This window comes from Paramormyrops kingsleyae, chromosome 22 (assembly GCF_048594095.1).
Source record: "Paramormyrops kingsleyae isolate MSU_618 chromosome 22, PKINGS_0.4, whole genome shotgun sequence".
NCBI classification, from domain to species: domain Eukaryota; kingdom Metazoa; phylum Chordata; class Actinopteri; order Osteoglossiformes; family Mormyridae; genus Paramormyrops; species Paramormyrops kingsleyae.
The window spans coordinates 3,420,896-3,447,975 of record NC_132818.1 but is presented as its reverse complement, the minus strand read 5'-3'; the positions used below and the strand labels follow the sequence as shown (position 1 = coordinate 3,447,975).

The window sequence follows — 27,080 nt, the reverse complement described above, 5'->3', positions numbered from 1 at the left end:
GTGTTTTGTTAATTAAAAAATAAAAAACTGAAATATACCATTTCAGACCCATTGTTATGAGACTTGCAGTTGGACTCTGGTGCATCCTATTTCTATCAATGGTTCTTGAGATGCTTCAACAACTTCACTAGAGTCCACCTATGCTGAATTGAATTCATTAGACATAATTAAGAAGGGCACACACCTGACTATATAAGGCCACACAGTTGATGGAGTATGTCAAAGTGAAAACCAAGCCATTAGGTCAAGGGACCGGTCTGTAGACCTGTGAGACACGATTGCAGCAAGACAGATCTGGTGAAGGATGCAAAAAAAGTCTGCAGTATTAAAAGTGCCCAAAAGCACAGTTGCCTCTATGACCCTGAAATGGACACATTTGGAACCGCAGTCTTACTAGATGTGACCGCCCACATAAACTGAGTAACTGGGGATTGATCAGGCAGGTAACCAAGAACCCAATGGTCACTATAAATGAGATCCAGAGATCCTTTGAGGAGATGGGAGAACCTAACCGAAAGACAATCAGTGCAGCATTCCACCAGTCAGGCCTTTATGGTAGATTGGCCAGATGGAAGCCATTCCTGGCTAAAAGGCACATGACAGTCTGCTGGGAGTTTGCCAGAGAGAGAGCAGAGTACTCTCAAAATATGAATTAATTAAAAAATGAATTGAATCCATTTTAAGATGAGTCTGAAACATGACAACATGAAAGGGTCCAAAAACCATCTAAATGCATTGTACACACACTGTGCCATTTAGAGATAGCAGTTCATCTACAACTACATAAGGACTATGGGAGGAACCCCACATTACATGGGGGGGGGAACACAAACTTCACACACACGCAGCAGTGGCAGGATGCACAACACCCAAACCTGGAGATGTAAGGAAACAGATCTACTCATGGAACCATCATGCAACCCCTAAACATTGTAAAATATCAGTGCAAAAATATATCTGATTTCTTAGCTTATTTCCCCCATCTGGGGGATATAATCCTTCCAGCCTGTGCTTCCACCCAGTGGCACTGTAAGAATTGTGCCGTTGTGATAAAAGCACCAAACTTTTTCATATGGCACACATTTTTCATATGGTCTTTCGATAAACATTTGAATATTGGGTGATCACTAATTTTCAACATGGGGGTTATCGCAGCCATTTCCCAAAATGACCACCAGTCACAACTATTTTCTGAAACATTTTCAGGTAGATGAGGAATAAAATGTCAAATAGACCAGCGTTTATCAACCAGGTCCTTGGGGACCCCCCCAGATAGTCCACATTTCTGCTTCCTCCCAGACCCAAATGTGAAATGTCTGGCAGTGAGCTGGGAGGGAGCAAAAACAGGTACTGTCTGGGGCTCCCTGAGAACTGGTTTGAGAAATACTGCAATAGAACACATCTAAAACTTTTTGGGTATACATAAATTCTTTGGAATTGCCAGTCAGATGCCCCATGTTGGTCACCTGAAATTCAAGATGGCCACCATTATTTCCCCCCAAGATGGCAGCCATGGTTGCCTTAATAATTGCAAGAACTTGATATTCTTTGTCAGTTAAGTTCTTCTTGTACCAAATGACAATCTGGAAGTGATTAGTTAAATGTGACCGGGACTTGACCAGGATTCAGATGTTTGCTGACATCAACCATTACATTTATCATTGCACCCATGTGAGGACTCTCGTGAAAGAGTGGAATGTAAGCAGATGAACATAAATCAGGTCCACCAAGTACAAGGTGGCTATGGTCCACCTCTGCCCCTGGCATAGTAGTAGTGGTGGTGAAGAGAAATTCCAGTAATGGCAGGGATCCTTGGCTGTTAACCATAATGCCAATTCCACAACAGCAGTGTTAACTCAGAAGGGTAATCATGCAAAAACATGTCACTTCCCACTCGTAATGTTTGAATTTCAGATTACGGTTTTAAAATACTTTAAGCCCCTTTTTTGATTCATATATCCTTACCTGAGGGGAAAAAAAAAGTGTTATCCTGTGCGCTCTCAGGCTACCTTATTTTTACATGTATTTTTTAGAAATAATCAACATCTTGTTACTGACATGTAAAGTATTGATTGTAAAGATTTTAAGTCCATATTTAGAACAAATGTTACACCATGAAAGAAAATCCCCTTTGTTACATTGAATGTGGCTTCAACGTGAGAATATTAAGGAATTCATTTTTTTCCCCCCATGGATAAATATGCTAATATACAATTGACACGTTTACCACATCTCTTAAGAAAAGGTTATGAAAATAATCTCCCAATTTCTTAGGGCAGACAACTGATCTCTTTTACACAAATTGATTCTAGAACAGTGTTTTCATTTTTTTATATTAGAATTTTATACAAGAAACAGGGTTGACAAGTTATTGAGTTATGATGGGACATTTATAAAAATTCAACAGGACCAAAAAATAAACAGGTTTATCAAGAGGTTTTAGCATAGATGAAAAATTGCAGACATAAACCAAAGGTTTTATTCAAAACAAGAACTCACACCAGCATCACTCAATATTTCTTTTTTGCTCCAACAGAATGCGGACAAACCCTAACTGAAACAACCACTTCATGTAACATTTCTGTCTATTTACCCAATAAGTATTTCTATCTAGAAATATCTATTCCGGCCAACAGATTGCATGTATTTCACTTGGCCGTATCCTAAATCTCTAGCCACTCCTCAGTTTTAAGGTTACAATCAGTGCAGCAGTTACTAGTCATGTGATAAAGGACATGACACTCTCTCACAATATGAGAGGCTTATGTTGTACTGTATATGTACATTTGAAATTTTAAACAAACATCCTTTTCTGGTAACACGACTGAATGAGCTTGTCCTGTCAGATTTTACATGACTCAAAAGAAAATTGAGGGCACTTTCACAACCTCAAGAAGGCAGATGCAAATTCCTGGAAATTATGCAACTTTTGGAACTATCAAGCATCTCAAATTTTTTTCATGGAAAAGTTAGTTGACAACCTGGGGACCCGACTTGCTTTAACATTTCACACATTGTAAATAAAATTCATTCATGAGTAATGAAAGACGACGAGACTTCATACAAGTTTAAGTTTTTGTATGACAATGCGATTTTTTGCTAGATGTTGAGACCAAAAAAGTAGGGAAAAAAAACTGGGAGCTGGTTTTACATTTTTTGCAAGATGCTTCTCAAAAAAATCTTTCGAAATAAAAATAAAATTTGAGCCAAGACATCATGGAAACTAAGTTAGAATATACTTTGACATTTAGAGAGCAGTTAGAGACAAAATGGCAAGTTCTCATAACTACCCAAACATAGCAGCTGATATGACATTTTATTCCTCATTCATCTGAAAACAGTTCAGGAAAAAAAAGTTGTAGTGGATAGGATTAGGACACAGCTGCCCTACAAGATGCCATTTTAAAACGGTTCTTCTATTCACATCTGTTGTGAGGTTACATCAATAATATTGAATATAGAGTCAAATGCTTTTTCTCATCCGTTCATTACCCCCTTGCCATTGGCACCTACAGAGGTTGCCTCCACACATATTGCAGAGGGACACCTCCACCTACATTCCAATCTTGATCCATTGTTACACATTACAGATTCTTCAGCGCCGGTCATTTACCAACCCTGTTTGTCTTCTTAAAAAAAAAAGGGGGAGAGGGGGCACCAAGATTGCTTGATCAGCCGACCATTATTTCAGTTGATGTAGGTTATTTGAGTTGAAGTCCAGGACTCACCCTTAGGTGCACAAGTGTCAAATGAAAAATGAAGATCACGTAAACATGGAATTTTTAATATTAAAAAAAACACAAACAAAAAAAAACGATAAATCACCACAAGGCAATCATAGTCATACCTCATGCCTCTAAAAGGACCTTATGGAATATTTAGAATCAGTTTTATTTACTTACAGGAAGTCTTACACTAACATGGTGAGATGTTCCCAATCATTTACAGCATCTCATTTTGGTTTTTTCCAGCTGTTGAAACATCCATAATACATCATTGTATCAACAGAATGAATCTGCAGAGAAGGCAGTTTAAAATATGACGACTCACACTTAGACCTAGTAAAAGCATGAGCTTGGCAGGATTGGGCAAGGATAAATGCAGTGACAGAGTAAAAATACCCGAGGCAAAGATAAGACTGTACAATGGAGAAGAGAGCAAACATACAAACCCATAAACATCCATTTTATAAACTTCACCACAAGTGAGCGACCCTATTTCAAAGTGCATCATGGTAGAACAAATAACGGATTTCTCATTCTTTACATGACAAATTAGTCAGCATTATTTAAAAACCTAAAATTCACTGGGTGTACACCATCATGGCTTACAAGGTTGAGACTATCAGGTACATCCATGAATAAGATTGATGGTGCAGAGAAGCATAATCCCTGCTCTATAATAGAGTAGTTCATATATGCAGCAAACACTAGAGAATCCTCCTCCCCACCCCTCCCTGTAGACATGAATATGCCTTATGTGACATTTGAATTATACAAGCGCCTAGCTTCAGTCCCCAGTGTGTACACTGTTGATGGGTTCACCACAGTGCCAGATTGTCCGTGTGGGTAAATCCAGGATCCTCACGGATCTTCCAGTAGGTGTCATTAGTGATCCATACCTCCCTGCCAGAAGAATCCAAAGCTTTCCTAGAGAGGGAAAGGGGGTTTGAATGGGGGGGGGGGGGCAAAAAAAAAAAAAAAAAAAACTTGCATTAGGCACTTTCCCCACCAGAGTTCAGGAACCTAGTTCCCGATTCAGAGATTCGCCACATTTTGGTGTCGTTTCCCACCATACAACAGAGACTATGACCTTTATGCTAAACAAGCATGGGAGGGGCAAAAGCTCATAGGTTGAATCGTCACAATTGCAGACGAAACAATGAAGGATGTTCTATTCTACTATACATTAGTTGGGGGGGATTTTTTGCTCCACTACTTTCATCTCCTTTCCCCACACTTCTGAGTAGTGTCAGTGCTTGTGGGTTTCACTAAAGGAACACCCCAGTAGTTTGTGCTCACACCAGAAGTACCTAGTCCTGAGTAAGGACAAAAAAAAAAAAAAAAAAGTTTCTTGAACTACTTCATAGGAAAACTATAATCAGACATAGTTCCTGCAGTGGGAAAGCGACAGTAGTTGCTGGTTCCTGAAAATATTTAAAAAAAAAAAAAAAAAAAAAACTTCCTATAGTGGGAAAGCACCTATTGTAATTTGTTATGCAAACAGAGCAAAAGAAAAATCAGGGTTTCTTACAAGGCTCAGCCCATCAGTTTAACATTATAACATTAACTGTTGACTTAGACAAGAGGAGAGCTGCAAACCTGAAAAATCGGGGTACATGTTCCTGGCCTTTCTTGGCCAGAAGTTTCCTCCGTTCCCTCTGCTTCTCCTCCACTTCATCCTTGCGTTTATCTGCCTCATTTACCATACCCTCTTCCAGAAGCCTTTGGAGCAAACAAAAAAGTATGCATCTAAAATCCTACCATATACGTGGTGAAGCTACACGTTACATCAGGGGTGGGCAATCTTATCCGCAAAGGGCCGGTTTTTGGGATAACCTGTAGGTCAGCTGTTCAAACCCAGGTGTGAGGACTCTTCAGCCATTCAGTCCTCTAATTCATGACCCAATTAGGGAGTTGCAGCGAAAACCCACATACACACCGGCCCCTTTGCGGATAAGATTGGCCAACCCTGCGTTACATCAATAGGCTGATAATTAACACCTACTCCCAAAACCATTGAGTATTTGTTATATGTAAAACCATAGTGCTGGTTTACAGCTTGTGGATCGAGCCTCCTAGACCCAAAATTCTATTCTTAAAAAATAAAAATTTCTAATTGTTTATTAGAAATGAAGGTAGCCACAAATCTAACAGGCTGGATGCTTCTGAGGAACTACACAGCTCCATCTGCTCATGTATTTGACAGCACCTACCTCTGATCAGGGCGGAAGCGGCTGTCAGTTGGAGGAAGCAAAGGCAGCATTTCAGGAATCAGCTCATTCATTTCCATGGCAAAGCGCGAGAAGCCATAGTATTTAAAGTGGTCCTCTGGCTGGGAATCTGAAAATCATTTGCAGGTAAGTGATATTCAAGTTATCCTGAAAGATATTTAAAACTTATGACGAATCAATGAAAAACAATGAAAATCAAAAAAAACCTAAACATTCAATCTGAAAATTAAGCCGTGATGGGTAGCGACTTCAAACTCACTGACCATGTACTGGATAAGTGGTTATGGTTGATAAAGCCATGAGTCCCAAACAATTTAAATTATTCAAGTAAATTTAAAACATTAACCTCCTGAGATCCAACCTATTAATTTATGTCCATTGTAGTGGACATTGTATTTTTGCATTTATTTTTTCACTGATGTTCGGAAACATTTATTCTTGTTGTGCACTAAAGAGGACATGCTGCAAAATTAAAATAAGAATAAATTTGAAAAAAATCTAAATTGTAAGATGTCTCACAATTGAAAAGACAAATAACCTACAATTGAAGGACACTTTTTTCCTTGGGTCTCAGGAGGTTAAAGAATTTCCACTTTTTCCGGCATTTAACAACAGAGCCATTAAAACATGTTGCAGAGCACCATGCAGCTTATTGAGAATATTTTAGTCTTTTCAGGCATTTAAGTGATTGATAAGATGCCCTGTAAAACATTTTTTTTATTCATCATGTAGCTGTGTTGATCATCAAAATGTAACAGGATATGCAAAGGTTTAGGCATCTTAATCTCCCAAGCTGCAACTTGTGAAAGGAGAGGCTGGGAGATGGCTTGCCTGATTGTGAGGATACATTCCTTTAAATAGAGTTTAACCTGTAATTGGTACTTACTAGGTTTCCAAACACACTTTGGCACAGGAAAGGTGTCACAAAAAATCCCCTCGTGCCAGAGGCCGCCAAAACGGTGGACCACTTCGCCAGACTCATTCAATACCTGTCCTTGTACCTCGTTAATGTTGCTGTCTGTGCTCCAGTAGCGAGACTGTGGTTCAGGAAGAGTTTTGCGTAAGACAATATGATTACCTATGCAACAATGAATGCTTCCTTCACATTTTTTTTAAGTCACGCACAATTTGCCAAAACTTCAGACAGATAATTTTACAATAGACCATCTGAATATGTAGCAAATATATTATACAAACAGAAGGAAAACTTCAAAATTTTTGGAAATGATAAGTTCCCCTCTAAATGTAATTCAATATTACATCATTGGGACCAATGGTAATCTTTGTATGCAGGATGGCATGCTAAAAGATCACCAAAAAAGGTAATTAAATAAAACGAAATTGACTGGAAATCATTTTAAATGTTGAAAAAAAGTTAGAGCTTAAATTCACAGCCTCTTCAGTGACTAACACTTCAGACCTGAGTGCCTTGAAGCTGCATTAAAGAACTGACCTTCACAAATGTGATTTTGCAAGTGCAGACATTGCTGTTGGTGTTGCGAATTACAACTTCACCATAATGCTCTAGCCAACGCTGCTGGCTGAGCACATTGTGGATGCAGGTGACCACTTTGTTCCACTCATAATGATCACCAAACCTGTAAAACAGACACTGTTTAATCTACAGCTAAGACTATAAAGCTTATAAAGCTTCTGCGGAGATCTGCCACACCCTGTGGTGCCATCATTAAAATTACTGCCCTCATTCCAACTCACATCATCTACAGAGGGATCAACACTCACCTTGGAAGCATGACATTTACCATTCCTGTAGGAATAATTTCCAGGGATTTGCCCCAAAACTTGTTTTTCCATCGCTGATCTGTTAACAGATTTTTAGTTACCTGTGATTCAGTCGGGGAGATTAATTCTATAATTTCAGGAAGTACATCAGGCTGCTTTGGAACCCTACCTTGCCAAAATTTGAAGTTCTCAGACTCCGCATGGCAGGCAGAGATGGGAGGGTGATGACTAACCTAGGAATAGTAATTCAGACACCAGGCCTTTTAAATAAGTAACATTTCTTTATAAAGCAGCTAATCACAGACAAGAAGTCAAAGTGCTGTACAGCCTAAAACGCTTAAGAGTACCATTAAGATGAAACAAAACAAGGAAAAAAGTAACACTACTACAGTAGCAGTAATAACCAAATACAGGAAAAAGATTACAACTATATTCAAATGTCTTGAAAAGTCTTTTCTTGCTTTTTTTAATCAATCAACTACCTCGGCTGAACGCAATGCTGGCGGGAGACTGTTCCAAAGCCTTGGTACAACATACTGAGAAGCGTAATCCTTGCATGTCTTTAGCCAGGTACATGGAATGACAGATCGCGCAGTCCAGACCTAAGTGCCAGACAAGCTGTGTAGCAGTGCAAGAGACCAGTAATGTATTCTGGCACTTGCCCATGCAGTGTTCTATAGGTGAACACCAAAATTTGAAAACTGATTCTATACTCAACCGGAAGTCAATGCAAAATGCGAGTAACGTGTGCTCTGCAGCTAGATCGAGTTAATAGCTTAGCCGGTGTATTTTGAACCAACTGTAGCCAAGAGTGCGAAATTTTGGTTAGACACGTAGAAAGCATTACAGTAATCAAGATCCAAAGAGAAAAGCATGAAGCTCCAATTCTGATTTTGAAATGACAGTCCTCAGTTTAGAAGTGTTTCTTAAACAAAAGAAACATGAGCGGGTAACTGATCTTACATATAAATCTAGGCTTAGACTAATCGATGACCCACATATAACGCAATCTCGATTAGGTAGCTGGAGACACAAAAGCAAGGTTAATCTTGCAGTGAAGGTTAGGGGTGCAAAAATTAGGACCCCAGTCTTTCCTGAATCCAACTGCAGGCAATTATTGCAGAGCCACTTTTTAAACTGTGGCAAGCAGTCAACCAGAATGGATGCTTTGATTTGATTAGGTTTAAATGAAATGTATAGCTGAATATCATCTGCATGAGTGTTAGGAAACACACTAAATCTAGTTTAGTTTCTTCACCTGAATTATTGCAAGCTTAAAATGCGATGAAACAATGCCAGACCTCAAGAAGCAATTTATAATGTGCGTAATAGTCAAAAGCTTTTAACAGTAATAATGTACATAAATCAGGATGACATGAGGGTTTCATTTTTCTAATCAAGGCAGAAAGATGAAAGACCAACATAAACATTAAGAGTAATGTGTATAGTAATGTGATTGAAACATGAAGCCGGAATTATATTAGCCCTGACATCACTAACCCTACCAACAAAATGCTTAAGTAGGTTATCACAATCACTGTTCGAAAAAACCTGAATATTAGCGGGAGCCAGTAAGACAATATTATGAAGTGTGTCAATTTACACTTAGGAATTTCGCCTGTTAGTCAAAATAGGGTTGAAAAAGAAAGCTGTTCTAGCATCCCTGACCACAGAATTAAATGAAGTGAGCAATTAATTCCTTTAAATGAGAGAGATGAACCTCCACATTAGAGGACTTCAACTATTCAGCTTTCCGAGAGGAATGCCTGCGATTACGGACAAAGTCATTGATCCAGGAAGCCGAAAGAGTAAGCTTTCATTTTAAGGCCAATGAGTGTTGCAACATCTACTCTTCAACATCCACTGTGTGCATACATCATACATCCTGCAATTGAACGAGATCCCATCCAGGAGTGTAGTAGGGACATGGATACCCTGGCAGATTCAGGGGGGGCAGAAAAATGGTAACCACGCCTAAAGGAGAAAAGAACCAGGGGTCTGGAGACCATGCCAGACTGAATGGAGTAAAAGAGAGGGGTGCACTACACTGAATGCAAGTCCATCACACACACAGATACACACCACTTCAAAGATTCCATTTCCCCATATCTGTATGCCTTGGGTGAGCAAGAGACAGCCAACGCAAGGTGGGAAGAACATGACACTCCAAACAGTACAAGGAAATTCAAAGTAAAAATGCTTTGATTTCAAAAGTGCTCACCTGCTCACTGATGTAGCAAAAACCTCGGTCTTCACGCACACATTCAAAAGTCTCCCCAAGCACAGGGTTGAAGGGCTTGTAGCGGTTGCGATAGCGTGCCCAGGCATAGCCAGAGATAGCAAATGCAGCAACATAGACCTGACAAGCAAGCAGACAGAACATTCAGCAATATTTCACCACTCAGAACATTATTTCACCAAGTAGTAGATCTCAAAAGGTGCTGCATAAATTTAGTCACACTCAACGTTCATATTTACGATATGTAGTCTTAAAATGGGATATCCCTCAATGTGGAAAGGCAAGACATGGCAGCTTGCATGAATTATTATTTTTTTTTTAATCCATCCATCCTCAAAAAAAAAAAAAAAAAAAAAAAAAAAAACAGAACAAACATCCAATTATGCCCACAGCCTTGGAGCTGCTAGGGCACTGTACTCTTCTAGTATCAGTCACATTTTTTTCCCCCAATGATTTCATTTACAGAAATCAGGGGATGAACTGGCTTAAGAGACAACTGGAAGTGGTACGAGTAAAGAAATGAGTACTGCCCAAATAAAAGTGTATCAAGCCAGACATTTGGCCTTGTACATGACTCTATCCCATCCAGAGTGCATGCCTGCCTTATGCCTTTAAATACCATTACTAACATTAACAAAACTCCACACTAACTGACCTTTACTGCTATGCTAGAAGCCTGAAATTTAAATCAGAATTTGGATAAACCATGTAATTATTCTGTACATGGTAGAAATTAAACTGAAAAATTTAAATAAGAATTTCAGCACTATGTACTACATTAAGTAAAAATTAACTTGCACTGTTTGTATGTGAATTGTCACTGCACAAGCTTTGCATCAGATGTGTTGCACATTGTAACTGGATTTATAATGTAATCTCATTACCATCCTCTGATAGGGGTCCTCTGTGTGGTTGGCAGTGTCAAGCAGCTCTGAATACTCTAGCTCCTCACATAGCCTCTGCATCAGACACAAGGGCTCATTGAGAGCAACTGGCATGGACACTCGAGACAAGTCCTTTCCAATGTTATTGTACAAGATGGTCATCAGCCCAATGTGGCTGTTGTCTGGGCAGGAGGCAGGAAGGCTGGTGCGGCGGCCGGTGTCTTCGGGGACAATGGACACTTCAGGGGCACTTGAGACACTGGCACGGTAGGTCTGGGTGGAAACCACTGTTGGGGAAAACCAGAAGTTGATGGTAACACCTAAAAACAAATAATGGTGGTGGGGGACGCTAAGTGAGTTAAACACGAATAGGGGCGGGGGGGCGGGGGGGGGGGGAAAGAGTCTACCAACCATGACTCTCCTCAGGCTCCGAGTTACTGGTGGTGATATCACTTAGTCCTGACTCATCAGAAGCTTCATTTTCTGAGGAGCTTTCACGTTTGAGGACGTCACTAGCATCAAAGTACTCTGCCATCGAATCAGCCACAGATGGGGGCCTGTGACGTCCTAAGAATGCTGGCTGTAAGAGGAAAAAAATGCAGGGTGAAGCATGAGAAGAGTGATACAGACTTGACAGACTAAAGGATATCGAGGAACTTAGAGTGGAGCAACATGGAGTGATGTTACAATGTAATATGAACTGTAAACTGGTAACACCTGTTCCTGTCGTACAGTACAGAAGGACTCCTCGGTAGAATCAGAAGACAAGGACAAGGAATGGACTTTGGTCAGACGGGACTGTACTTCTAGCTGTAAAGGGACACAGATATAGACCAAACAGCAAAGGATAAATCCAGGTTTTAAAAAAAAAAAAAAAAGCTTTTACACATTCAGAAAAAAGCCTGCAATGGCTAGGAATGTGACCTTTCACTAACACAGCTGAGTCATGGTCCAGTTTATCTGGTCCAGCTGGTTCCGTGTTGGTATCGCGATATAATGAAGCAGCACTTTGAAGGGATAGAGGGAGCCTAATGGAATTCAAGCATTGTTTACAATTCCTTGCTTTCCACAGACTCATGTTAAAAACCCTTTCATTGTTTTCGATGTACATCTCATATTGGAAAAGAATCTCCATGTGCCCTGATCTGGTTACTTTAACATATGCTAGTACAATCAAAAATACGGAAACAAGAGCATGCATAATAGGTAAACATTTTTGAAAGTGTCAGGCCCCAAAAACCCCTTCACCTCAGAGAGGGTGGTACACAGGCTGGCCAATTGGTGGGATGTAGCCTCTCGGAGATGCGGCCCTGCCCAGGTCTGCTGGAGACGCTCCCTCTCCCTCACCAGGGCTTGATGCACGGATGCGAGCGAGTTATGCACTTCAGGGAAGAGGAGAAAAGAATCAGACAAAATGTACTACTGATGTAATTGGCGATTCTGATGCCTTCTAGTATTTTTCAGGAAAGATATTCATGCTTACGTCGCTGAGACACAACACAGATTTCCTGCTGGATCTTCCTGCCCTCAGGAGACATGGCACTCTGTGTAGACAGCTGAGAGTAGACGTAGTCAGGGATAGACTGGACTGATGCACCCATGTGTGATGAAATGCTCAGATGGCTGGAGGTGAACTGTGGTGTAGAAAAAAATTATAGCTGAATGTATGTATGTATGTATGTATGTATGTATGTATGTATGTATGTATGTATGTATGTATGTATGTATGTATGTATGTATGTATGTATGTATGTATGTATGTATGTATGTATGTATGTATGTATGTATGTATGTATGTATGTATGTATGTATGTATGTATGTATGTATGTATGTATGGGTGTGTGTATGTATATTATATATGTACACTAACACACACTGAGGAGAACGATCCAGGGTAGATAAAATGCCCTTCATTGGTAAGAAAAACAAAAAATTTATATTTTATTTTTGCATGCTGCAAAGTAGACATGCATGGAAGGACACTTGATCATTGCTGCCAGCCCTGGCTAATTTTGTATCAAAACACGTACCTCCTCAGATTATTTTCTTTAAGTAGCTCTCACTGTAAACAAGGGTGGAGACCCCTGATTTAACAGTACCCAATTATGTGGAGACTTGCCTCTACTCCAGACAGGGTGCGAGTGTGGCCCCAAATCTTGCCAGATTTCTTCTTGGGCTTCTCTAGAGTAAGATTCTGAAATGAGATGCAGCAAACATCAACCAGGCCTAAAACAAACCAAATCAATTCCATATAATTCAAGATCAGCTGATCAATGATTTTTACCCTGGGGGTTATGACCCCATTGCGGGATGGGTTGCAATCCGGGGGGTTGGGGACACAAGAATCGTAAAAACTAATCGTTGACACACTGAAAAAATGATTTGCATGCTAGCCTTTTGGCACCATAGCAATACCCTCGCATGGATTAACCATATGGCCATTTGGGTATGTGCCCAGGGACACCTAGCACAGCAACCCCCCCCCCATAACCCCACCCTCCGGGTCCCATTCATGAATGTCTAACAATTCAATGCGATTTAATGGTCAGTGTATTCGATTACATATTGTCCTTTTAATTTGGCACTTATTGACAAACAAACACTAGATTGTGTTTCTGAATTCTGTGAGCCACCGATTAGCTCCATTTCTTTCTGGTATAACATTAATGCTGTTACCCAGGGGCACTTAATGCGGCCCTGGCAACACCTAATGGACAGTGTGTGCTCACTTAAATGCTGCCAATTAACGTACTGCAAGGTTGAGTTAGCGGAGCACCACATGCTATTGTTTTAGTGATACCACAGCGAGACTCCCTCAGAGGAAACTACTAGCGTCAGCAAAGAAAGTGAAAGCTCAGCAGCCACTTTGGCATTTAAAAAAGGAGATCTGTGGATAAACAAGGCGAGAGAGACGTTGGTGTGGTGGTGCCTTTGCAATGTAATGTCAAGCACAATAGACTTGTGCTGTGTGTGAAACTCTGCTGAAAACTAGTGCCAAACAAAACTGAAAATACTGCAAACCCATTTCACCACTTGAAGCACTGCTATCCAGCAGAACACACAGAATGCAAGTGCTTACAGCCACAGACAACAGAAATTTAAATCTAAAATATGGGATGCTTTCCCTGAGTTCCTGAGCTGGGGGGGGCTAATTGCAAAATACAGGACAAATCACATCCCATATTGGCTCAAAACGGGAGACAGTATTTTACTTTTTCGATACAGGACAGGTGGCAACTAGACCCAAATGCAAGCACCAAAAAGATTTTTAGAACCACACATTATATAGCAAATGCAGCCCAATGGATGGCTCTTAAAATTCCTAATTGAGATTAAATTAAATTTTTTTTTTGCATGATTGTGTGTGCATTATGGGACACAATCACACATTATGGGTCATTATGTGCTCTGAAGTGTACAAGTTTATTATCCCTGGTGTAACCCTGCCTTACATCCCTTGTCTGCAATACCCTGTGCAAGATAAGTAGCTGGAAAATGGATGGATGGATGAAAATGGTTGTCAGATATTCCCAATCAGGGTCAGTGCCAGACTCCAGTAAGCTCACCTGCATACTAATGCGACGTTCTAAGTCATTGTCAGTAACAGGCCAGGACTGCAGAAGATTTAACTTTTGGACCAACTGGTTCAGCTCCACCAAGTCCAGCTGACACTGAGTGAGCTCTGCGGGAGTAGAGTTCACATGCTTGTTTGAGTCCAATTTGAAATTCAACATGGGAGAACTGAAATACAAGGTCAACCTTAACCCAGGAACCAGCTAGACACCACACAAAAATGTAGTTAAGCTTAAAAAACAAAATCTGCGGTTCTAGTACCCTGAGTGCAGTAGCCAACTTCATGATTCTGCTCCAGCCAGGATGACACTTTGCTGGTTAGGTCCGTTGGATAGTCTTCTTTAAGGGGTGCTTCTCCAGATGTGCTGCCCTGGTACTGAGCAGGAAAAGGCAAAGGAAGGTGTTACACAACATAGCTTATTAAAGGGAGACCATACACCTTTTTAAAAAATATAGACTCACCATATCTGGCAGGGCCTGGTTTCGATGGGCAAGGCAAGCTATTGTTGGGAGACCACTACTACCTACTGAGAGAGCCCGCAGCACGCCATGGTGCATACGCACAGCTTCATTCTTTTTGAAAATTCGATGAGCACAAAGCTTGGTCACCCAAATATAAAAGATTTCATGGCTTTTTGCCTGTGGGCAAAGGATAGAGTTTAAAATCCTACACTGTTACAACCCTGATATTTCATATGCAAATCTACATAGGAAGTGTCCCACAATAACCTGTCTCACATTTAAGTACATTTTTCAGAATCGCATATTTAAAGCAAACATACTTGCAAGTACATCAAAACCCAAATTTTAGACCAGTTCATCTGAACATCATACAATGCAATTTGGAAAACAAGACCCTTTCCCTCAAAAGGCACCAAGATGATTAACTTCTTAATAAATAGAATACCTTCATGTGATACAGATTATCCCCTGCATCCAAGTCAATCCGTTTGGATTTCTTGTTCACAGACATCACTGCTAGGCTGACATCTAAAGAGCCATGCAGCTTCCCTTTACAAATCTGGGGAAAAGGTAGGAGACTCAGTTTTTGAGGAGGCAGAGACAGCATGTAAATATTGAACATAATGAATGCCAAATGATAAAAATAGCCCATAGATCAAATTATGGGGAGAATTTGGCAACATTTAAGTACTTACATCTTGTTGAGTTTTGGCATATCGAAGGATCCCTTGCTCCAACACAAAATACCTCTGAAATGAAATCAAATGAGCTCAAGCACACAGCACAGCTACCAAATGTGTGTTTTGTCTGCTGCACCACAGCGCCCACCTTATGCCAGCCAGTGAGGGGCCACTTCTTCTTCTTCATGAGGAAACCCTCACACAAGCCTGGAATAGTCACATCGTGCAAAGACTCCACCCCTGCACTCACACTTGCAATATCCTCCACTACTTCCCAATGGCGAGAGTTCTGTGAAGGAAGCCTCAGTTAGCCTTAAAGCCAGCTCACCTTTATATGAATGGCTTGCAGCAGCCAGTAATGTAATAACTTTTTGTGCATAATGTAATATGTTTTTGATTCACATTTTATTGGCAAGTTAACTTTTATTGCATTAAGAACAGAAATATTCACGTTAGTGGCAGTTATTACATTGGCTGCGCCGATGCTCCAATATCTGCTTATTGAAAAACTGCCACATTGCTACCCATCGTTAAAAATGTAACTCGTTTAGCAAATAGGGTTTACTAACCAGTATTTATAATATGGTTAGCAGTTTTAATTGCATTTTATACTAAATGCATGCTAAAAAAATGTAATAAAGATTAGTTAAGTCAACGGGCACACACACACACATTCCCTTTAGTCAGAAAATTGTGGACATACTGTATGCCAGTCACTACATAAGGAGAGCTTTAGACGCTGCATTCGCACACCTCTCAAAACACCACACCTACACACAACCTCAATGACTAAATTCAACATAACATTTTCCAATACAAATCTAACCAAGAGCAGTACAGTGACAACTGTTTCATATGAAAGTGAAACTTACACTGGGAAATAAAAAGGCATAGAAAACATAAGAACTATACAAACGAGAGGAGGCCATTTGGCCCATCGAGCTCGCTTGGGGAGAACTTAACTAATAGCTCAGAGTTGTTAAAATCTTATCTAGCTCTGATTTAAAGGAACCCAAGGATTCAGCTTGCACTATGTTATCAGGAAGACTATTCCATACTCTGACTACACGCTGTGTAAAGAAGTGCTTCCTTAAATCCAGTTTGAAATGTTCTCCCGCTAATTTCCACCTATGGCCACGAGTTCTTGTATTTGAACTAATGCTGAAGTAACATAAGATACAAGAGTGATAAGGAAAGCAGGATTCATTTCCCTGGTTGAATTTACCACCACAAAACTGTGGTCCTTACCTGGTGGGAGTGGCGGGATGAGTGGCTACTGTTCCTGGAGTGGGTGGGCTTACCGCTCACAGGAGGGGACTTTTCCAGGCCACTCATGTCTGCCTGGCTGCTGGTGAACGTGCTCTGCCTAAATCCAAAACATAGCATCAAAGAGTATTAGGAGATGTGGCACATTTATCACCAAAAGGTGCAAATAGAAGAAGTTGCTACAACTACAGTACAGAAAGCTACAGCATAGAAGTTCAGCTGTTAAAAATGTGTACCGGTTGTCTTAGACATTTAAGTTATGAAAATTAAATATATATCTTCTGAGTTGTAAGTAATATTCCATTTTGCTAGCAGTAAATTAATAGTAGGCAGATTACCCCTGGAGTCAAAGCAAAAACTGACTTAATTGGAATAATCCCCTTGCCTTCCAAGTCATGATGTTGGTGGAAATAAGTTGATCAAATAGAGATTTAAAGTTAAAAGAAAGATGCAATGCAAAGTAAAGGATTATCCAATTTGAAGAATACATGTTTGCATTGTAAACTACAGTTTAAGAAAGAGGCTACCAATAATTTTTTCCACCCAAACACAACGGATTTTAACTCCTAATTTTGTCACAATAGTGACTGTGAAGTACCATTTCATAAACCAAAGATGTGGCTCTCATACTGGTTCCAAATGACTTGTACAAGTAGCCTGAATGCACTTGAGTTACCTCCATGTGACCAATGCAGTGATGAACAAACAAGATAGTGATCAAACCTGTTTTAGCTCTGCTACAAGAATGCAACAGAGCAACTTAGTGATGTATGTCAATCAAGCTACTAACTTGCCAAGTTATTTTGCACCTTTGTTTCATCCACAACAGAAAGGACGACAAAGTTAGAGGAATTACATTTATGACTCATGGTCCCAGAACAGAGTGTGGAATGCAGAGATGTTACAGATTACTGATGTAATGCACCAGTTATGACAAAAATATGACCAACAGTTACAATGGAATAAAGATTACACCAACTTTCACAGACACTAATTTAAGATACTTAACATATTGTACGCATGGCTTGCCCTGTGGTGCACTAGTCAAATTCTGAACTTGAGTTTTTGCTGCCAGGTCCCAAGGTAACTTCTGGCATCTTTCTGCAGAAACTTATTCAAAGCATCCATCCACATCACTTATCTAAGGGCCCATCCCAGACAATGGCACATAAGGGAAGGGACTCCCAGGATGTGATGGCAGCCCAAAATTGATTTAAGCCAAAAATTGATTTAAGCATGCAGTGTCCTCATTTAGGTATACATCTACACCTAACCATATAGTACAGCATTTCCATTGGGCTTAACAGCATGAGATGCATCACAAATACAAAGAAAAGCAAGTAAATGAAAAGATGATGATAGGTACTTGGTGACTACTATTTTTCCAATATTAAATGTCAGTTTTAGTAATGTTACATTTCAGTAGCCTGCAAGATAAGACTTTGCATTTCTATCACGCAACTTAAAGCAAACTACAGTAAATTTCATCAAATGCATTTTACCATGTGCTGTTACTGCTTTGTCCTCATAGGTTCTTTTATGTAGAATTATAAATCAGGGAAAACACTTCAGTCAGTGAAGTGTGATTAGAATATTTTGCCAGTCTACCCATGTTTGAAATTTCAAAAACATTCTCAGCTGACAAAACCTTAGACATTCAAAAGTAGTGTTTGGCCAGTGTTCATTAAGCAATGTGTAACTAATTAGAGGCCAGGTTATACTGACAAATATATTTTACATTTAAAATGCTTGATCATTAGTGAAATAACATTGACAAATACAATGCAAAAATGTTTGCCGATTCAGTAAGGAGCTTTATCTTTACATCTGTTTAATATCAGTGTTCCTGTACATGAGACAGCCCAGGTGTGAATGTCAAAAAAATAAAATTAAATTCTGTGTACAATACAGCAAGCACACATAGGAAAAAGGTGTATGAACTTCAAATTGTAATGCACTTAAAAACATTTAAATAAAAGAGGGGGAAAAAATGAATAAAAACACTGTTCCTTTACATCACTCCAAGCACCATTGTATATACACACACCGTTTACCTATTCACCTGCATATTTTCCATAACAGCTATGCTATAGGTGGTCATGGAAAACATGGAGTCCAGCCCGATAACTCAAAACAGGGAACACCATGAATGGGATACCAGTGCATTATAGGGCATGTGTCACCCACACACACTGGTACCCAAAGAGCAATTCAGAGATGCTAATTAGCAGGGATGCACATAATTGGTATGCAAGTATACATACCATATAAAGCAATGTGTGGTAATTTGTCATAACAGCACAAATGCACAAAATAAGGATGCATTTGCCCAGTTATGACAAGGAACTGCCACTCGTATACCTCATTTTACGGTGAGATGTGTACTTGTACCAGTTACGTGCATCCCTGCTAATTAGCCTAATTGCATGTTAGACATGTTAGGAAACCCAGAATAAAGATGCACAAATGGAGAACATACAAACTCCTCACATAGATCTGGAGGTTGGAAACCCACAATCCTGGATATGTGAAGCCCTCCACCGACAGACGCTAAATTACCAAACTTTTTTCTAATCTTTAGGCCTGTCATAATAACTACTGCTTTTGTGTCATTTTAAGATCATTTTATGCCGCTTGTGTAATAGCATAATAATGCAAGTACAGCCTTTCAAAACAACGAACTTTTAATTAAGAATATTCTAACAAAGGATATTTATTTTGGAATGTCAAGAAATTTTAAACAAAACAAATCCAAGTAGAGACAAACCTGCATACAGAAGATGGACACTCTGCTTGTGTTAACAAAAATCTAGGGGGGCACCGATCGATCGGAATGGGCCGATTTTCAGCATGATAGGTGATCGGCCTATCAGCCTCACGTATTTCCGATTACAAACCGGTCTTGCATGCACAATAAATCATATGCGCAGTCGCGCGCACTTTCAGACACGCAAAAATGTCCGTAATTTGGAAATTCTTCAGCGTCAGCCAAGCGAACGCAAAATTCGCTATCTGCAGCTATTGTAAGGACCAGGTACACCGTGGGGTACACACAAAGACATTTAACACAACAAATTTAATTAGACATTTAAAAACATGTCGCTCAGTTTGAACAAGCTAGCAAAGCGAAACTGCTAGCAAAGCATGTTCGAAGCCATCTAAGAGCCAGCAGTCTGTGCTCTCTTTCGTTGGTATAAGCAGTGAAGAAAGCAAAAAATTACGAGGAAAATTATGGCACTGGATGACCAGCCGTTTTCTGTAGTTGAGGATAGAGGCTTCAGAAATCTGGTAAATTACTTCAGCCCAAAATACCGAGTAGGCGTTACTTTTCGGACGTCGAGCTACCGGAGTTGTTTAATCTAGTGTCATGTCACACACGTTTACTTGCTGCACCTATTATTTTAAAGAATATATTGTTTAGTTGTAGTTGGGGTTTGTTTGTATTAGTTTAATTTATTTGGATTTGTAAAGTTTAATAAGAGTTTGTTGTGAAAAGTTGAGGTGAAGAAAATGTGATTTTTGTATGCATTTGCTGTTCTCAGGGCAAAAATCGGTATCGGCTGATCGCACATACCAAAAAAAATAAAAAATAATCGGCAATCGGAATCGGCCAAGAAAACTGCAATCGGTGCATCCCTACAAAAATCACATTATGTATAGTTTCACATTCTTTACGTTACAGCCAATAATACATGCACCCAGTTTTGCGGAGACTTCGCTCAGGAATGATAAAAATGGATAGATTTGAAGAATGGTTGACTGAGAAAGTCCAGAAATAATGGCATTTATAGGATTCCTCGACACAAAATTACGCCTAAAGACTGCCACATGGCTACAAACTCAAAATACATGGGTATATGGTGTTGCAGTACAAACGTGTTATGAGTCACTGTTACTATTGATTTTTTTAAGTTTTTATTTTTATTTGAAATCTAGTTCAGCTTTAGTTGTAGTTCAGTTTAAAGATGCAACTATTTAGTTGTTATATTTTACTTTAGATTATAGTTATTTTATTTCTATAGATGGAAAACGTTGTGGGGTTCCTACAAAATGTCACTATGTAGTGCATTTGGCTGTTTCTATTGTTCAAGTTCATTGTAGGAGAGAACCAAAGACAAATCATTACTTAAGCTATACAGTATTTTAAAAAGGTAGCAAGAAGTTCTTGACGTTTGTTTCTATTTTCCCTCAGTTGATTGTGGAACCAATATTTCCAATTGTCATTTAGCTGTATTTTTTTATTTAGGTTTATGGAAATGCTTTTGTTAACGATTATAACCCTGTCTTGCGTACCACACTTCATAAACGTTAATTAAGAGGACTGTCAATTCAGGACTGTGGTTTGGCACTGCGTTGCAGTGTTTGCTATACAGGGAGCTGAGGAGGGGGCAGAAGCAGTGTGACTGACCAAAATGTTGGGGGCATTCATTCTTATGTAAATTTACCAATAGAGGTCAGAAAAATATATCTAGGTTGTGTCCATATATTGTGCAACTATTCCATAACAATTATCGTGACAGGCCTACTAACCTTGCCATTAGGCTATATTTGTTATGAACAGAAGTTAGCAGTTACATTTGTATGCAAAACAAGGACACAAGCACAACCAACTTCTATTGCATTTTCTGCAGTCAAAACATGCTGCTCTGGTCTTGAAATCCATCTTGCAGGTGCAACCCTGACACCTCATGCCATTTCAATGTGTTCAACTTTATATATAAACTCAACATCTGGTTATCATCATATTGAAATATTTTATCTGCCTCACTTTTAAGTCACTTTGAATAGAACAGCATGCTACATAAATGTGCTTTTCATAGGTACATCTGCTACTCCTCCCCAGGTAATGTCTCGACTAAACTTTCAAGGAAAGTTTTTTAAGAAAAAATAATAGGCCTAAACTATGAAACAACAAGCACAATGCTACAATATTTTAAAAATTCTTAAAATGCACACTTGAAATGACTAAGCAGTCCTGGATATGTAAAATGTGGTTAACACATTTCTACATTAAAATTTAAATCAATGGGATGCCCTCAGAAATACACCTATATATAACCTGCACACATTTACCGCAGTGGGTACTCTACATTAAGCCACTTTCTAAATCTAACAGCCAGCTTTCACAAACAAGTATCTATCTACTTGCGTCCTATTGAGTAACGTCCATGGTAGTGATGCGCGGGTCGACCCGTGACCCGCAGGTGCGGGCAGTTTTAGGGCAGACATTTTTAAAATATTGTGGGTGCAGGCCGGCGGGTCAAAAGGTTACAAAACGCATTTCATTATCAATCAAAACGTGCTGTAAACGGGGTCGTTGAAATTTTTCAATTTTGGACTTTTAAATTTGTAGGATAATGGTGTGTTCGATTATTTCTCTCCAAGTCGGAACTCGGATGAAAACGTCACAAAAGGGCGTCACTTACCGTCGGAAACACGCCTCTGACGTTGATGTCGGACAAGATGTTCATTCAAATCTGATAGAGTTCTCAGATCTGATGTTACAGTTTTGACAACTAGTGTGTTTTGCATGCATACATGCGCGCTTGTGTGTGTTTGTGGGTGTGCGAGAGAGATGTCTTTCATGCAATTTTCCGCAACCCTTCAATAAATAACGACGTAAAAATCGATATTTCGGTTTCTTTGTTGTTGCTTGGTACACAGTTAATCTTGCATAAAATTGTCATCTTCAATTAGGGTACCCGCGGTCATGGAAAACCTGGAAAAGTTTTGGAATTTTTAAATAATTTTTTTCCAGGCCCTGGATAAGTTTTGGAATTATTTGATGGGAGTGGAAGAGTTATGGAAACTAGCCTTGTTCATTTTTGTTTCCCGCTTCGTTCCGCAACGAGCTAACAGAAATGTACAAGTGGAAGTCAATAGTTAACTACCTTGGTAAACATCCGTTTCCGCGCAGATTTCGCGTATTTTTTTGCTCGCTATTCCAGTTATGGTTTTATTTATTTATTTGCACATATTTAAAATTTATCACAGCTTCCCGTTTTTGACTCCGTTTGCCTCTACCAATCATAAGGTACATATAGCCTATTAACGTATTTTAAAATTGGGATTAATTTTCTTAATAATTGAACGCTATTTGCACATTGTCGAAAGTTGTCCACCATCTTTGTTTATTAGGTAAACTGATTGCCTATCGTACCGAAAATTGTAGTATTACTGTCGTGCAGTATGCGGGACGCGGAGCGGAGACAGAGGAGCGGCAGTCAGGAAATCGGGGAACACGTTTTTTTTTTTAATAAATAAAAAAAAGTGGGGGGGGGCAGGTAAGAAAACATGCAGTGATATTACAATGACCGGACTGGGGAAAAACTGAAACGCGGACTAAATACAGAGAACTAATGACAACAACCAGAAACAGCTGGTCACACGGGAATCCAACACGAGGTTAATGAGGGGGCGTGGCACACGGAAGGAGCGGATGATCTGGGCAGGACAATTACTATGTGAAACTGCATGATCATCAAATCAAAACAAACTTGTGGGTTTTTGAAAGTTTTCTTGTGGTACTGAAAGTTTTGGAAAAGTCATGGAAATTTATTTTGCCATTACTGGGGGAACCCTGTCCAATGCTAATCTAGCACAAATCTATGTCATCTATGGGTTACAGTGTCACAAATGACACTTCTTTGGTAGGTTCCATGGCAATACAGACTCACTGTTTTTTTTGTTTTTTTTTTTAAGTTTTCCCTCGGGTCGGGTCATTCACGCGTATTTTTGCGGGTTGGGCGGGGCGGTTTGGATCTCCTGACGGGTCGGTTTGGGGCAGGTGTTTAAAAAAAAAAAAAAAGGCGACCCGCACAACACTAATCCATGGTAAATGACCGAAACGCCTGAAAGCTGATGTAGTACGACGTTAAAGGGTGCATCGAAAATTATAATAGTTTGATGTTATATTTACATTATTTGTATAGGCTATTACCTTTCGGGTCAGGTCTGCCTTGCGTCCGGTGGTCCCGGTCCCAAATGCGAACGCAAGTCGACCGATAGGCCTACCTGTATCCCTTCAGTTTTAATCTTAGGCTTTGTACCAAAGAGTACTTCTCTCCTCCAAACAAAGCATGACATTGTTAAAATGTTATAAACCTGCTTGTCAGGTTTATAACAGTCATTGCTTTAGCAGGCTCTTTCGAGGTATTTTATTTAATATAGAATTTTCAGAGAAAAGGGAAATTGAAATGTTAGCAAAACAGCTTACTTCGAGATATTACGGGAATAAACTTTACCGTATAGCTTTCGTTATCTCCAGCCATCCTGCTAAAAGGAGGGATTAAGATTTCTAGACATAAACGTGTACGTATAAAACACTTCCACATATTAAACTATAAACCAATGCACATGCCGACAGGTGAAACCAGATTTCCACTGATGTGATAAAAACGGGAAGTAAAAGCAAATGACTGAAAGAATCATATTATACCCAAGCATAAATAGTAATTTACAATCGTCGTACTTCGAAACAACTTAATGAAACGCAGCCTTTCATTTCTTCCACCCAAAAATTCGTGGGGGAACAAACTCACACCGCTTCTCTATGACGCGGTGTGATCAAGCTTGATAACATTTAAAACTGTAAAGCACACCCGAGTTCACCTTGCCCGGTGACTGATCAATAAAATCGCAATTCCTTTGCTGCACAATTCTGTAATGACTATGCAAAACACTTTTTTGGATAGCGATGCAACTAAGCATTGTTCTTACTCGGCAGTAGGTGGCCAGAATGCGTACCTGTATAACAGGAAAAACAAACGTTTCTGAAGGAAACGAGTTATTTTCTGGAATTCATTCAACGCCAACCTCACCTATTTAACAGTAAAAAGACTGATTTAAGAAAAAAGAAAAAGAAATGATTCTGAAGCAAAAAAGTAATTCAAATAAGTTTAAGAAGCAAAAGGTTTAAAACTAGACCATTTTAAACTATCTGCTTGTAAACTTTTTAGACTACCTATATTTATTGGAAAACAGGTAAGCCACCATTAATTTCATGCAATGCTGGTGTGCCAGACTTACAATAATCACTGGAAAATGTTAATTAAGCATTCACTGAACCGGTCAATGCGGTCATCGAACCAAAGCAAAGTGCAAATAGTCGTATTGTATTATCATCAAAACACGAAATAAATAAATAAAAAACCGTCTGTTCTTACGACAGAAATCTCACTGATGCTTACCTTCCGTTGAGTAGCCAACTCTCGAATAGCTTTGGCTGCTATTGAAACTACTCGTTTCTTTCCCCCATTTGTCAAATTTCGAAGTTGCGTCACAGAATCCTGGAGAATCTCACCTCCCACTCAGGTACGCCGGTATCGGCATACGACCTATACCGCGTTGCCCGGCTTGTTGTCTCAGTTAAATACCTAATTCTTCCTAATTGACAGGATCCTGATTAGAAAAATCAAAAGCCAGTAAAGGAACATTTTCATCAGTTTACCATACTAATACGTCTCAGTAAATTTTCCTATGTGGAGAAAAATGAACGTTCAGCTTGCTTCAGAATAATTTATAGAGTTTGCTGTCAAGAATTGGTCAACCACTCCCTAAACAAGTATGCAGAGAATTAAATTTATACTTCCTTCCTGAGTGTCACTGGGAAATGAACAGGATCTCAGCTATCTAAACTATGGTTGGCATTCTCTGTGTTTGGGTAGCTATAAATGGTATCTATGCCCTGCTGAAAGCACCTGCTCATCAGGTTCTTTCATCTTTCACAGGGGACAGAGCTATTTCAGAATGCACATGCTGCTGGTGGTACGACACAACAAAACAATACAAATCAGTCACTTGATGACACTAAATAAACCTGCTCCCTCACAACATCATTCTGTAAAACTCTTCAGATTTGCCACCCCGATTCCAAAAAATTGGGAAAAAATGGGGATCTGTCATGACACCACCTGCATCAAAAGAAATTCCTTGTACTTCTCTGTACTTGGCGAATAATAAGATTCAGTAAAAATAAATAAATAAATAAATTCAGTAAAAGATATATTTAATAAACATAATTCTTGTCCTAAGACCTAAGGTGGTTGCAGGGTTGCATTAGGGGCATGGATACCATGACAGATTCAGGGGACCTAGCACTTGAATATATAAAATTATATGAGCATGCGGCCCCAAGGTAAAATTTTGGCTTAGAATTTCTAGCTATGTCCCTGGCTGCAGATTACTAATGGGTTAAATTATGGCAGATTTTTTTTTTATTTTATCGATTAGATCGTAGAAATAATTAAACTTTGATAAGCAAAGAACAGTGACGTACCGGGAACTCCTGCTAAAATGCTCTATTGGACTGTGTAAATTAGGAATTTGACATCATGTTCATTTCACTTCCTTTTGCCGACACCCCTGTTGCCATGCATAAGCCACACTTGGCACAATTTTGGCAGGCCTGTGCCAGATGAAGGCCAATTTATACTTCACTTTACCAACTGCAATTTCGGGCTATGCACAGTTGTGCGCAGACGCTAGTGTACATTTCAGAATCAGAACTCACTTTACTGCCAGTACGTGCAAACATACCAGAATATTTTGTGGTCCAGTGCCAAGCATAAAGTATAGGACAAAAATCATGAGCCATACATTTGGCCATGGGTGCATGTTATGGACAGTGCAAGCATTAAGTAGAAATATTCCATCAGACCAGCAGAGGGCAGCTCTGCAGCAAATACAAGTAGTGTAGTGAAATATGTCAAATTTTTATGAACAGTTGTAAGTGTAGAGGGGATGACACAGTGGGTAGCACCATTGCCACACCTTTAGGACTAGCATTCAAGTGTCCACCATGGGTGACCACCCAATCCATATCAGGAGGGACACTATGAGCTACGACAAGTTTGTAAACTACCATTTAATTCATTCCAATTAAAAGGACCCAGATTTCACTGAAGCAATGAGTTGTTGCTGTGTGCAGATTGGTCAGTCTCCTATAATCATGCATGAGCCACTAATGTTAATGTGACACAGCTGGATGAGTCTTTCAATCAAGGAAACAAACCAGTACAAGTACACGACAAACCAAACAATTCAGCCGAGCACAGGAACCTTTCTGTTTTAAAGTAGTTTGTAAAACCTGAAATAGCTTGTAGTGTCCCTCCTGATATGGATTAGGTCGTCATCTTTGGGTCTATGTGTGTGGGGTTTGCATGTTCTCTCCGTGTCATTGTGGGGTTTCCTCCTGGTACTCCAGTTTTCCCCCACAGTCCAAAAACATACTGAGGTTAATTCGAGTTACCAAAACTGTCCCTAGTTACACATGTGTGTG

The 27,080-nt window shown here is 39.6% G+C and overlaps 1 protein-coding gene across 2 annotated transcripts; it reads right to left on the bottom strand.

Moving 5' to 3' along the window:
* Positions 1-3,763: 3,763 nt before the first annotated feature.
* LOC111859745 (oxysterol-binding protein-related protein 6-like) lies at positions 3,764-25,313 on the bottom strand. 2 transcript variants are annotated; one of them, XM_023842714.2, is made up of 22 exons: positions 24,991-25,313; positions 16,784-16,901; positions 15,684-15,824; positions 15,551-15,604; positions 15,301-15,414; positions 14,856-15,032; positions 14,655-14,769; positions 14,387-14,502; positions 12,940-13,014; positions 12,303-12,453; positions 12,068-12,201; positions 11,537-11,629; positions 11,231-11,399; positions 10,820-11,106; positions 9,918-10,055; positions 7,866-7,929; positions 7,697-7,775; positions 7,407-7,551; positions 6,840-6,990; positions 5,936-6,062; positions 5,322-5,444; positions 3,764-4,649 (listed from the first exon to the last, which is right to left on the bottom strand). In XM_023842714.2, the coding sequence occupies exons 2-22, from the start codon at positions 16,868-16,870 to the stop codon at positions 4,541-4,543; spliced, it is 2,649 nt and encodes an 882-aa protein (XP_023698482.2). In that variant the 5' UTR covers positions 16,871-16,901; positions 24,991-25,313; the 3' UTR covers positions 3,764-4,540. The 2 variants fall into 2 exon arrangements, with proteins under 2 accessions (XP_023698482.2, XP_023698485.2); XM_023842717.2 differs by having other exon boundaries at positions 12,303-12,375; positions 24,991-25,312.
* Positions 25,314-27,080: the final 1,767 nt, after the last annotated feature.

Bases quoted from the DNA above. Each gene is read 5' to 3' on its own strand.
- LOC111859745 (XM_023842714.2), bottom strand. From the start codon at position 16,870: ATGAGTGGCCTGGAAAAGTCCCCTCCTGTGAGCGGTAAGCCCACCCAC. The intron at 12,454-12,939 runs GCAAGTCTCCAC...TCTACACCACAG, and splicing joins GCACCCTGTCTGGAGTAGAG to TTCACCTCCAGCCATCTGAG. The intron at 7,776-7,865 runs GTAGGGTTCCAA...ATCTGTTAACAG, and splicing joins GAACTTCAAATTTTGGCAAG to ATCAGCGATGGAAAAACAAG.